This window comes from Crocodylus porosus, unplaced genomic scaffold (assembly GCF_001723895.1).
Source record: "Crocodylus porosus isolate Cpor-Errol unplaced genomic scaffold, CroPor_comp1, whole genome shotgun sequence".
NCBI lineage: Eukaryota > Metazoa > Chordata > Crocodylia > Crocodylidae > Crocodylus > Crocodylus porosus.
This window is the reverse complement of record NW_017728918.1, coordinates 67,774,731-67,787,918: the sequence shown is the minus strand read 5'-3', so window position 1 is coordinate 67,787,918 and position 13,188 is coordinate 67,774,731. Positions and strand designations below refer to the sequence as shown.

Below are 13,188 nucleotides of genomic sequence, written 5' to 3'. Positions count from 1 at the left end.
TGTGCCCTGTTCCCCTCTGCTCCTGCTCCCCAACTGCCGGAGGAATTTCAAACTGCGGCTTTTTGGCAGCAGATGTGAGAGGGTTAACAGCTTTAGCTACAAGAAGAGGAACTGACTGTTTCTTCTGGACGTCCAGGATAGAGCCAGCCATTACAACATCCCTATGCCTTCATTTTAGCACAGAAATCTGTTTTTGAGCTTAAAACATCCACCCCAATTTTGGAGGGCTAGTCTTTGGCGAAGGTGTGTTCACCCTATGCTGATGACTGTGTATAGCTGTAGCAAATAGCTGCATAAAACTACAGAGCTGTGCCAGCTGTTTACTTCACCTTTTTATTTCAAAGGCCGCTGCTTCTCCAGCAGCTGTCTGGGCCTGCCCAGGATTGCCAGTTGAGTAAAGAAAGGGCATCCTTTCAAGTAAAAGCTGCAGCAAACAGCTGAACTGCTTGGATTGTTGGGTTTTTTTCTTATTTGGCAAGCTGCTGCGACTTGAATGGGTTGCAACCCACTTGGATACGGATATGTACTGCATAAGACTTTCAACTGACTGTTGGTGAAATTGCATGCTTACCATGATTTGTTTTTATACAGATTCTTGTGTGCTAAAAGCAGCAGTTTACATCTTTCTGGATTTTTTTTAAATTCTCAGGTATTTGTTCAGCATACAGTACATGTTTACCATTTCTTGGCAGAGTCTAAGCCCTATTAATTCAATGCAACAAGGTGTGAATTATTACCGCCCATTTTAGTATTTGAAATGATTTAATGGGGTTATAAAATCTTTCTTGCTAATTAAGATGCAGAACCTCCGCCTACTAAAATGTGTTTTTCTTTCTCCAGAAACAGCTGTTGATATGTAGGTACTTTTTTGGCAGTGCTTCTGGCAGAATGGCCCATTGTCAGATTTAGTTTAAGTGCCATGTACAACTTTTAACTGATGAATTACTTGCCCTTCTTTGCTTTGGAAGAGCAGCTTGAGATACTCAAGTATGCCCTAAGAAGGAAACTGCTTGTATGTTGAGATTAAATAAATGGTGAAGGCTCCAATCTTAAATTGTGTTTGACAAGCCAATAAATAAAAGTCTAGTCTTGGAAGACATATTGAGGCAAGAGCTAAAGGAGAGGAGCTCGGAGCCAATATGGTTTTGTTTTCATTGTTTACTTCACCTACTTACTGATAAGTTGAAGAATATTATAGGACTATACAACATGGCATTACTTCAGTGAAGACCATTTTTTTTATTTTTATGTAAGAAGGTTTCATTTTTACATAAACTAATAGAAATGATTCTGTTCAGTGTTCAGAACAGAATTGTACTTCAGAATCTAAGCCAAGGTTACTTTGTTTAATAGTTATGAATTGAATGTATGACAATAATATTACCATTCTAATGCCATATATTGAAGAGGAAAGTGATGTTAAACCTGGTGAAATGCTAGGGGGAGGAAATGGAACTTTTTAGCTGGTTTTTTTTTTTTTTTTTTTTTTTTTTATTTTGCAGTGCAAAATGCAGAATTTTTACAACAGGTTGCTTTAGAAGAATATGGACCAGAGCTCCATGCGGCTTTAAGAAGTCGAAGAGATGAACTCCACTATTTAAGGAAGCTTACTGAGATGCTTTTCCCTTATATTTTGCCCCCAAAAGCAATGGAGTGCAGGTAAAAGTATTATAGGTTGCACTGTTGACACATTCTGTTGCAGTTCTTCACAGTATTAGTAAAGTTAATTTGAATGTCTTTCCAAGGCAGTGATTTAGTTAAAATTCCTATATTAAATCCAGGTTTTGGGGTTGTATTTAGTAGCCATGTTGGTCTGAGACAAAGAAACACAAAACTCTAGAACTCTTGGCTCAGAGATGATACCTTTTATTAAACCGACTAGACCAACTAAGAAATGTCTTAGTTGGTTTAGTAAAAGGTAAAATCCCTGAACCAAGACTTCTACGGTTTTGGATTTCTTATAGTAAATCCAAAAGCCCATAACAGTTATACAGTGACTAAGCAAGGATTCTAAATACTGTAGTATTATAACAAATACGAATTAGATGCACTGCTATAGCCTTTAGTGATTATACTCAAACAGTAAAATTATTATAAGCAATGATAAGTTTCAATTATAATAATGTAAGGATTCATGTCAGTATGGCTCTGTCACAGAGCTCTTAGGTGCCTTGCGAGTGAGAGCAGAAACGGCTTGGGAGAGACCCCTAGTGGTGGGAAGGGGGAAGCTCAGCTGCCAGTCATCAGGACTGCACAGGTGCTGGTTGCCCTAGCAACCAGGGAAATCTAGAGACAGGAAGGGGCAGAGCTTAGCCCTTCTTAAGCCCAGGCAGAAGGCCAGGAGGGCAGTTTCCCTCCGGCGGCCGAGGGAGGAGGAACTCAGCCAGCACAAAAGGGGAGAACTCTGACGGTGGGAACATCCCCTGGTTCCTGCTGGGGGTTGATGCGCTCGCTCTCTCTCTCTGGTAGGGATGGATTCTTATTTGTGACCGGAACGGTCTAGCTTTTATGTTGTAGCCCAGGGGGGCTTTGTGTTCTTGTGTTTATTGTTTTGACTGGAGGACTGGGTGAGGCTATTAGGGGTTGGAGGAGGCCTCATAGGGACTCCACAGTAGCGTGGAGGTTCCTGGCATTGGAGAGGGCGCAGCATTGTTTGGGGTGCGTGGGCCCCAGCCCCGACTGAAGGGGGCAGCGAGGAACCCAGAGTTGGCATGGGCTAGAAGTCCTGAAATGGGCAGTGCGTGACAGGCTAGAGGCGTGGGCTGTGAGACGAGCTAGAGGATGCCAGTGAGGGTGCAGGCTGAGGTAGAAGCCAGAGAGCGTCTGCACAGCGCAGAGAGTAGGACAGACCTGAACAACACCAGATACATCTGCGAGGCTTGGGCTGCGGTATAAGGGGAGGAAAGGAGCCGCATATAATGCCTCAGGCACCGAGACAGAAAATAGGCAGCCTCCCATTTGGTTAAGATCTTCCAATCAAGCAAACAACAAGGCATGGCAGGTGAGAAGGCAGGCAGTTGGCCCTTGATCGGTGTTGTGGGACCACGAATTGACGACCCTAGGGAGGCACAACTGTCACAGGCTCCAATACAACTTCTCTGGCACTATCAATGAACCCTTCTATATTAGTATGTTTATCCCCCCCAGATTCTTTCATTACAGTGGCTCTCTCACACTTTCCTCCGCCTCCCCCATGAGTTGTTGATTCCCAGAATCTAGTTTACATTTGTACATAATAGTACACCATCGAACATTTTGCTTATTGCATAACTACATTGACCTTCCTTACTATGAATAACTTTGTCAATACGCCAACCTTAACTTTGAATTTCTTTTCTGTGAAACAACCAAGCAACTTGATTTGGAAGACTGAATTCTTACAAAATCAGTGGTATTTGGAATATTCTATATCTAAAGGACAGTTAATCAAGGGTATGGAAAAAGGAATTGAAAGTGGAGCTTCTGTACTTGCTCCATTTTCATGTTATTCTTTTGTGTCTTTAAGCCAAATCATTAGGAAAATGCAAACAAGTGAAAACTGAATCATTTTGTTACTGTCTTCAACTCGCTGTGAAGGCTTGGTGTGCTTGTTCTACATAATTAGGCTGACCACAGGGACAATGTGAAATCTGGGATGCTGTTGTTTCCCCCCCACGCACCAATTAAGGATGCTACTGCAGACTGAAGTAAGAGTTGGGTGGTATACCAGAGCTGGGCCATGGCAGCTAAGGGAGTCAATGGCCCATTAACGAACTGTTGTTCATTATTTCACAGGTGTTTAAAAATCATCTCCCCTTTGTAATGGTCTTTCCACTAATTAAGCTAACCTATTTTTAGAGCAATCTTGCTTTCTGCTAGGGCTTACTGTTTTGCAGCTGGTGCTGCTCTGCCTTTCCACCCTGTGCCCAGGACACTCATTTTAATTTGCATTGGCCAGCCAGGACTAGCCTCCAAAATCCAGAACTATTTCTGGCAAAAGAGGGACATAGGGTCACCCTATACATAATGGGAATGTTGGGTGCTGTTTTGTTCCAGGTAGATGAAGCTTTCATAGACACTAGGGGCTGGAAGGGACTTCGTGAGATTGAGTCCAGCCCTGCCATTGTAGGTGAGAAGTCAGCTGGGATCAAGTGATCCCAGCAAGAAAAATATCCCAATGTTTTGTTTTGTTTTGTTTTGTTTTGTTTTGTTTTTTTGAAAGAGTCCAGAGTAGGTGTTTGCACCACCTCTGGGGGGAGTCTGTTCTAGACCCTGGACACACACATCATAAAGAACTTTTTTCTTGCGTCTAGTCTAAATCAGCCTTCCTGGAGTTCATGGCTATTAGACCTTGTTATCCCTTGGGGAGCTCTGGTGAACAACTGTTTTCCCAGGTTCTGATGTACCCCTCTTATGTAATTGTAGGTTGCTACCAAGTCCCCCCTGACCCTTCTCTTCTCCGGACTGAAGAGTCCCAAGTCCCTCAGCCTCTCCTTGTCCGGCCTGCCCTCCAGGCCTTGGATCATATGAGTGGCTGTCCTCTAGACTCTTTCAAGCTTTTCCACATCCCTCCTGAAGTGGGGGGCCCACACCTGGACACAATACTCCACCTGTGGTCTCACTAGGGCCGAGTAAAGCAGGAGGATGACATCTCTGGTTTTGCTTGAGATGCATCAGTAGATGCATCCCAGAGTTTGCTTTGCTTTGCTAGCCACAGCATTGCATTGCTGACTCATACTCATACTGTGGTCAGTCAGGACCCCCCAAGTCCCTTTCGGTCATAGTCCTAGCAAGCAGAGCACTGGTGAGCTTGTAAGTATGTTGAGGGTTCTTCCTACCAAGGTGCAGCACTTTACACTTCTCTGCATTGAAGTCCATCAAGTTTTGGTCAGCTCATCTTGAGAGCATGTCCAAGTTGGTCTGTATCGCTAGCCCGTCCTGCAGTATGACTGCCTACCCTTGTAATTTGGTGAAATCCATGAACTTTGCCAGTTGCATCTGACTCCCCTCTGCAGATTGTTAATGAAGATGTTAAAGTACTGGCCCAAGTGCCAAGCCCTGAGGAACTCCACCAGTCATACTGCACCATGTTGATTTGCTCCTGCCAGCTAGTACTCTTTGGGGCTGAACTAGCCAGTTGCCTAGCTGTTGGGACCATAAGATGATCAAGCCCACAGTTCCTCAGCTTAGCCATGAGGACATTGTGGGGATCTAGGTCAAAGGCTTTTGAAATCCAGATGTGACATCTGTGTCATCTCCCTTGTCCAGGGCTTGTCTCCTGGTCTTAGAAGGAGATGACGTTGGTCAGACAAGACCTTCCAGTCACAAAGCCATGTTGGCTGGCCTTCAGAAGCTTGCCTTCTGTTAGTCTGATGTAGATGGATCCCTTGACAATTTTCTCCAGGATTTTTCCAGGGATGGACATCAAACTGATTGGTCTGTAATCCTCCGGGTCATCCCTCCTCCCTTTCTTGAAGATGGGGACCATGTTGGCTCTTTTCTAGTCTTCCAAGACCTCACCCAAGCGCCACAAATTTTCAAATATCTTTTCCCAAGGAAGACGCAATGGTGTCTGCCAGCTCCTTCAAGACTCTCGGGTGCATTCCATCTGGGCCTGCAGACTTGTGAATGTCCAGTTGCTCAAGGCATTCCCTCACCTGATCCACATCAATTTTGGGCCTGCCATCTGCTCCCAGACAGGTTCATGTCCTTTCTGACAGTGTGATCCCCTTGGGAAGGTGAAAAACCAATGTGAAAAAGTCATTTAGGAGATTGGCCCTTTCTTGGATATCAGATGTCAGCTGCCCTGTTTGATCTTGCAGGGGCCCTATGCTATCTTTTGTTCTTTTTTTGATTTCTCACATAACTGAAGAAGGACTCTTTGTTGTTTTTGATTCTGGTAGCTAGCCTGAATTCGGTTTGTGCCTTGGCTTTTCTGGACCACTCCCTACAGGTGCAGGCAAGTGCTGAGTAGTTTTCTTTGGTGATGCTTCCCATTTTCCAACTGGAGTAGGCTTCTCTTCTGAATTTAATGAGCTCCAACAGTTCCTTGTTCATCCAAGGGGGGCTTCCTTATCATTGATTATATTTCTTGTGAGATTGTATGGCTTTCCCCTGTGCCTCAAGGATTATGTTTTTGAGAGATGATCATTTCTCATGTACTCCCTTATCCAGGGGGTAATGGTCTCTAATTGCCTGATTTGCCAAATCTCTGAGTTTGCAAAAGTCAGCCTTCCCAAAGTTAAGGATTTCTGTTTTACTGAGGGATCTGCCTGCTCTTCGGTGAACTGAGACAGTCACCAAATCATGGTCACTGTCACCAAGCTTCTCCTCGCTGATCAGACTGCTCTCCAGGTCCTCCCCTTTGGCCAGGACCAGATCAAGCAATGCCTCTCCCTTAGTTGGCCCATAGACCTCCTGCATTAGGTAGAGGTCATCAGTGCAAGTGAGAAAACTGCGCAACCTGTCAGATTTGGCTTTGTGCTTATCCCAAGAGAGATATCAGGAAAGTTGAAGTCCCCCATAACGATTGTGCATCAGTAGTGTGCAGCCTCGACCAGTTGCCTATTGAATTGCTGATCAAGTTCTTCCTCTTGGTGGGGAGGTCTATAGTAGACTCCTCCAAGTATGTCACTCTCCCCATGTTCTCCCTGTATTTTGACCCAGAGGGCCTCAAGACACCCTTCCTGGTTAGAAAACTCAATTTGCAGGAAGTGAACTGATCCTTGATGTAGAGAGCAACGCTTCATGAAATTGTTACTTATTTGGCCTGGATAATTCTGTTTCAGTATAATCGATATATGAATGATTCCAATTTGGGAAACGGCAAAGAAAACTAATGGTTTCTCAAAACATGGGCTTGTTTGCACATACACTCAAACAACTGGTGCCTTATTAACTGATGTCTGATTAACAACAAAAGGATATAATTGCTTTTCTAGATGGGCATTTCCATTAGTGAGATTAAAAAATGAATTTCCTTTTTTATTTCTCCACAATTTTGATTTTTCAAAGCTGAACATTTTAGGGGGTGTTAAAAAGTAGGAAGCTGAAATAGTGGTGTGTGAGGGAAGCTTGAGAAGCATGAATAATTTGTGTTCTGGTAGGCAGGTGGCAGCACTGAAATCCTAAATCTTCTCTGCGCATACTTTTTTTTGTAAAATCCACCGAGATCAGTATTCATTTATACTGATAGGAACATAATATTGGCATAGCAAGTTTGGGTAAATGTTTTGGGTGTTTTTTGTCTTGTAGCAACCCAGCAGTCCCAGAAACAAGTGTGCCACCAACCTCCCTCCTGAAACCTGGCCTTATTTCTCCAGTTAACCTTACCATACAGACAGCCCATCCGTTGTAAGAGGGGTATGAATTCATCAAAGAAGTGTAGTGGCAAGTGGCTGCTGCACAATTCCCTTTTAACCCTTTTTTTTTTTTTATCTTCAGTACCACGTTCTAGGACAGTGCCCGTAGCTGTGTGGAGTGGAATGGACTCGCAGGGAAAATGGACAGGAAGGGTCTTAGCTGAAGGAGTTCACAGATCCATAGGACCTTTATCTATACGTGTAGTAAATTAGCACAATCTAAGGTCAGGCAGTTGCATGTATAGATCCAGATTTCTAGCAAATAAATTATCTACGTATAAGGAGCAAACATTTAAGGCATTGAAAACAAGCCAATCTGCATGTTGAAATTACTGACTTCCAAAGATTAGCAGGACCCTTAAGGAGAAGTGTTTGGAAGTTAAGTGATGAACTACTGTTTGGCATTTACCCCTTGCCTTCCAGCTGTTGAATTGTAGACCAGAGGGACCATTATATTGTAGTTTCATCTCCTGTAAAATGTAAGCTGTTTCAGTTTTTGCACAGTTCACTGCTGTGTTGCGTTACTGTAAGATATGTTTTAGTTAAACGCATCTAGTTTTGATTTGGAAACTCTCAAGGCATAGAAAATCAACAGCTTCCTTTGCTGGCTTGCTCCAGTAATGAACTGAAGTCGCTTCTAAAATAATGCATTATTTTTCAATTAGGATTAGTTTGGCTTCTAGCCAGTGTTTTCTGTTATGCCTTTCTCTACTGAATTACAGGGGCCTTTTGAACCCTGTGTATTTCTCCTGTGAAGTTATTTTGCATGCTGTAATCAAGACACCTCTCAGCCTTCTTTGAGAAGCTCAACATATCGCTTTCTTAAAAACTCACACTCTGCTTTCTTTAGTCTACTTTTTTTCTCTTGTGCATCTGCTCTAATTTTTCCCCACGCATTCTTTTTAAAATGTGGATATCTTACATGATTATATCATTCCTGTATTGTTAAAGTTGTACAGAGATAAAAACACTTTACTCTTATTCACTGTTTCCATGTTTATACATCCAAAGATCACATTGACCCTTAGTTTAAACATCCCAAGATGAAATATCTGTAATGTGCTGCAATGTATTAAAAAATAACATCTCTTTAAAACATATTTCCTTGTTTAATAGTAATAAATGTATCCATTGCAGATTATTCTCTGATAAGCACTGGTTATTACATAATCCTTTTTTTTTTTTTTTAGATCCTTGACATTGCTCATAAGAGAGATATTGTCTGGTTCTGTTTTTCTGCCTTCCATGGACTTCATAGCAGATCCGGTGAGATTTTGGTGAATGAGTAATTCTTATTGGAATCAGTTTGGGCAATGGTGATTTTTGATTCTATTAACCTGCTGATTCCATTAAAAGGCAGACTCATTTGTTTTAGGAACACAGATGCTCACTTTTTCCCCATAGCCTCCTGGCCCTGCTGGAGGGGGGCCCCAGGGCTACGGGTCCAGGGACCTGGATCTGCAGCTCCCTTCCCCAGGCAGCAGCTGCTGCAGTGCAGCAGAGCCCAGCTGCCTGCCTGTTCTGCCTGCTGCAGGCTTGGACACAGGGGGTGGGGCCATCTCCCTGGCATGGTATGCAGTCCTGGAGGGGCAGACCCCAGAACTGCGCAGGGTGGGTGGTGGCCAGTGAAGGCAGCGGTGCGGGGTTGCATCCCTCAAAGCTATTGTGCATGCAGGGGGTGTGTTGCCAGGGAGCCCAGCCCCTGGATGAGCCACCCACAGCTCCATTCTACTCCCTGCTGGTGCCCCAGCCCTGCCTAACTCCCTCCCTTGCTTCCTACGAGGGGACGAATGCTTCACACCTGTGTGAATACTGTGTGATTGCTAGCAAGGAATGATGCATGCGGTAGAAGTCACAAATTACTTGCTCTGCATTAGTGTAAAATGCCAGTACAGTTTTTATCTGTTGGTCTTGTTTCTGGGAATGTTGTCTTGTATAGATTCCCTGCCTTTGGATCTTGGGTGCAGTCATTAACATAAAGGTTGTGAGAGCCATTCTTTAATACTGCTCTTGTGTTTTGCTGTTGTTTGTGAGAGCCATTACTTAATACTGCTTTTGTGTTTTGCTGTTGTAAGCTTTTGAAGACCTACAAAAATTTTACCAGAAACCTGGGAATAACATGGCAGTGGAACTACAGTAATATGTATTTTTGTATTTTCTTAGAATACTGTCAACCATTTGCTTCTCATCTTCATTGATGATAGTCCAGTAAGTGCTGATAAATTCAGATAACGTATTTTTAATTTGCATGTGTCAGTTACCTTACTCAGTTGACCTACTCTTTTTCTACAGCCAGAGAAAGCAACTGAACCTGCTTCTTCACTGGTTCCATTTCTGCAAAAATTTGCAGAGCCTCGAAATAAAAAAATGTCTGTAAGTGAAGAAAACATTTACCTTGTATATCAGCCTGTGGATAAGTATTATACACACTACTTTATCTCTTTTATTACTTCTGTTAGACCAGGGGATCCCAAACTGTAGTACGCATACCCTTGGGGGTATGCAAGACATCTCTGGGGTACACAGGAGAAATTGTGTAATGGCGGATTTTAATTTTCATTATAATAATTGGCATTTAAGGGGCTAAAATGTATGCTGTTAGGGGTATATATCTAGTGGCTGTTTACAAACTAGTCGGGGGGACCAGCAGGCATTGGAGGAGTCTCTGTTCCCCTGGGCACTCCCAGGACTGACAAGAAATAATGGTCATAAGCTGGCAGATGGTAGATTTAGGCTAGATATCAGGAGGCGCTACTTCACTTTCAGGGCGGCTAGGATCTGGAACCAACTTCCAAGAGAAGTGGTGCTGGCTTCTATCGTGGGGGTCTTTAAGAGGAGACTAGATGTACACCTTGCTGGGGCCATTTGACCCCAGAACTTTCCTGTCATGGCAGGGGATCAGACTTGATGATCTGCTCAGGTCCCTTCCAACCCTACAGACTATGAAACTATGTGGGCAGCTGGTAAATTTGGAAGTGGATTCATAGACATTCCAGCCTTAATGTCGATGAATTAATGTTTGGAAGCTGAAAGGGACCTTGGAAGGTCATCGAGTCCAGACCCCAGATATGCAATAAGAAAATTTGGGAGCCTCTGTATTTAATATTTCCTCAAGCTTTCTTTGGAAACTAACTGTGATATCTACCCTCCATAATAAGGTCCTGAAGTTGGAACTGAAGGAGATCAGAGAAGAGCAAGATCTCTTATTTCGTTTCATGAACTTCCTCAAACAGGAAGGAGCAGTACATGTGCTGCAGTTTTGCCTAACTGTAGGTAAGAATATTGAACTGTGCCCTGTGCGGTTGTACTTCAATAGCAAAAATGCCTTCATCTCAAAGTGAATGCATGTAGCTCTTGTTACTTTCCATGTACTGTTCTTACTCTGTACCTATATCGTGATGAAATGTGATGGATTTAACTTTTATTAGTAGATGTTTTGGATGGGGAATCCAGGAAAAAGATGACAAAGTTGAGATGAAAATACAAAGCGCCCGAGCGAGGGACTAACAATCGAGGGATGGGGGAGAGGAGGGGAACGCAACTAGGTTACATACCATACAACATACAACTTGCCCCCGGGGCAGCAGCACCTACCATAGCCTCCTGTGGGAGGCAGCCAGGCTATTGCTGCCCTAAGCCTCAGGCGCAGGATGAAAGTTCCCCACCACCTCCCTGTGCCCTGGACCACGTCCCTGCTAGGTCATGCCACCCCCAGCAGCCCCAGGCAGCCTCCGTACTGCCCCTGGGACCAGACAGGGTTGTTGGGAGCCAGCGACAGCCAGGCAGTGCCGCGGGACCCAGAGCAGGCTGGGCTCTAAGGAGCCAGGCCAGGCTGCCCCAGCAGGGAGCGAGGGGAGCCACCCTGCTCTGCGTCCTGCCAGCACTGGCTCCCACGTGTCCCCTCGCTGCCAGCCCCCCACCCCAGGCCAGTGGCCAGACGGGGGACCAGCATGCTCCCAACCTGCTCTTACCTGAGCTTCCTGATCTGGCATGGGCAGGAACAGCCACATTGTCCCTGGCTGGGTATTTTGCCCACCCCTGCTGTACGCTCATGGAATAACTGGTTTGAATTGTAGTTCATATTTTAGGGGCTAATTTTATGAAAGTATAAACCACTTAAACTACTTTATTAGATTTATGGGTCTCATCATCTTAAGTTTTCGTATAATGAAGATTTTATGAAAAGTCATACCTATTAGTATGGTGTACGAGTTGAGCTACATGGCCTCTGCAAGGTACAGCCTTTTGTATTAATTAATTTAATTAAGAAATACATTTTTCCCCTGATTTGCAGAGGAATTCAATGATAAAATTTTAAGACCAGAGCTAACAAATGCTGAAAAGAAGTCTATTCATGAAGAAGTACAGAAAATCTATGAAACGTACTGTTTGGAAGAAAGTGTTGATAAAATTAGATTTGACCCTTTTATTGTGGAAGAGATTCAAAGAAGTAAGTTCCAGACTGAAAGTAACACTTAATTTATACTATAATTCCATAATGCATTCTGTCATTTAAAAAATTAATCTTAATGAATCAAAATCATGAATAACTTTAATTTTATTATAGCAGAAAAATCACGCTTAAACCAGTGATCATGGATGTGTATGCTGTTTTTCTTCATTGAAATTTATGTGCATAATCTTTGTTACACTGTGTATTTGAAACTCATTTCAGCAAGCATCTTAGTTGCAAAATTTTTGGGTGCTCAGTGCATTGATTTCTATTGATTAATTTAGGAAATACCAGCGTGTGGAGGGAGATGTGTGAAATGCAGGCAGGGTCAATTTAATATTCACCATAATTTTTTAACACTTTTTCTGTAGTTGCTGAAGGTCCATATGTAGATGTTGTGAAACTTCAAACTATGCGATGCCTTTTTGAAGCATATGAACATGTTCTTTCCCTCTTAGAGAATTTTTTTGCACCTATGTTCTGTCATAGTGATGAGGTAAGCATGAGAGGTTTGTTTTCTTGCCTTAAAATACTTGTTTGTTAGGAAGATAGGCTGCTTACAGAAGTTTTGCTTCTTGTAAATATTGAGATTTCAGTTGCTTAACTGGCAAATAGCTTGTTTTCTCATCTCCATTAGCACTGTGGAGCCACTATAGCTCTGAGTAAGGAAATTGGTTTTCTTGATGACTAAATTGTAATTACAGAATTTTTAAGGCAAACATCTGAAAAGAGAATACTTCATTATCACATCTTAGATTTGAATTTGCAGTACTGTAATCTAAAAAAGGTCTCTTCCTCCCCCATTTGTATAAGTAAGGACTTGAACTAAAAGTAACTGATAGGGAACTTCTTTTAATACTACTTAGTTGCCTTTCATAATACAACAGTACTGTAAGATTTAGCATACCCACCATGCAAAACCACTCCTGAGGAAAAAAACATATATACTGTTTTAAGGTAATTGAAATGTTATACTAGTTTTAAAATAGGTTGTTTGAGGTAGACCATTGTAATTTTAGAGATGTGTATTGGTAAAGTTCTTAATTTTCATTCTGGAGGCAAGGTTTGGAAGCAAAAATAATAATTTATTTAAATGTCTATCAACTCTTAAAATTGTAAAATACTGTTAAAGGGAGCTGACAGATGTGGGGGTGGGGAAAAAACCAAGCAGTGCTTTACTGGAAGAGGCAGTGGATTAGTTCGACCTGGCTCTGCAGTGTCTGTATAGATTGGATGCTTCAGTGGGGCACTTCAATCAGCTATTAGATAAATACTGAAAAGTCTTATTGAAGCACCCAATCTATATAGACTTTGGGTGAGCCAGGTCCAATTAACACGATGCCTCTTCTGAGCATGCCCTGTGCTTAGTATGGGGGCGTGTTGAGCTTAAAATAA

The 13,188-nt window shown here is 42.8% G+C and overlaps 1 protein-coding gene across 4 annotated transcripts in view; it reads left to right on the top strand.

Moving 5' to 3' along the window:
* The window catches only part of SNX14 (sorting nexin 14), a 90,565-nt gene that overhangs the window by 24,100 nt on the left and 53,277 nt on the right, over nucleotides 1–13,188 (top strand). For all 4 annotated transcript variants that reach the window (XM_019537700.1, XM_019537699.1, XM_019537698.1 and 1 more), the window contains exons 8-14: nucleotides 1,503–1,659; nucleotides 8,531–8,606; nucleotides 9,504–9,548; nucleotides 9,633–9,713; nucleotides 10,499–10,613; nucleotides 11,635–11,790; nucleotides 12,165–12,289. In XM_019537700.1, coding sequence (XP_019393245.1) covers nucleotides 1,503–1,659; nucleotides 8,531–8,606; nucleotides 9,504–9,548; nucleotides 9,633–9,713; nucleotides 10,499–10,613; nucleotides 11,635–11,790; nucleotides 12,165–12,289 — 755 coding nt within the window. The remainder of the gene's footprint in view (nucleotides 1–1,502; nucleotides 1,660–8,530; nucleotides 8,607–9,503; nucleotides 9,549–9,632; nucleotides 9,714–10,498; nucleotides 10,614–11,634; nucleotides 11,791–12,164; nucleotides 12,290–13,188) is intronic.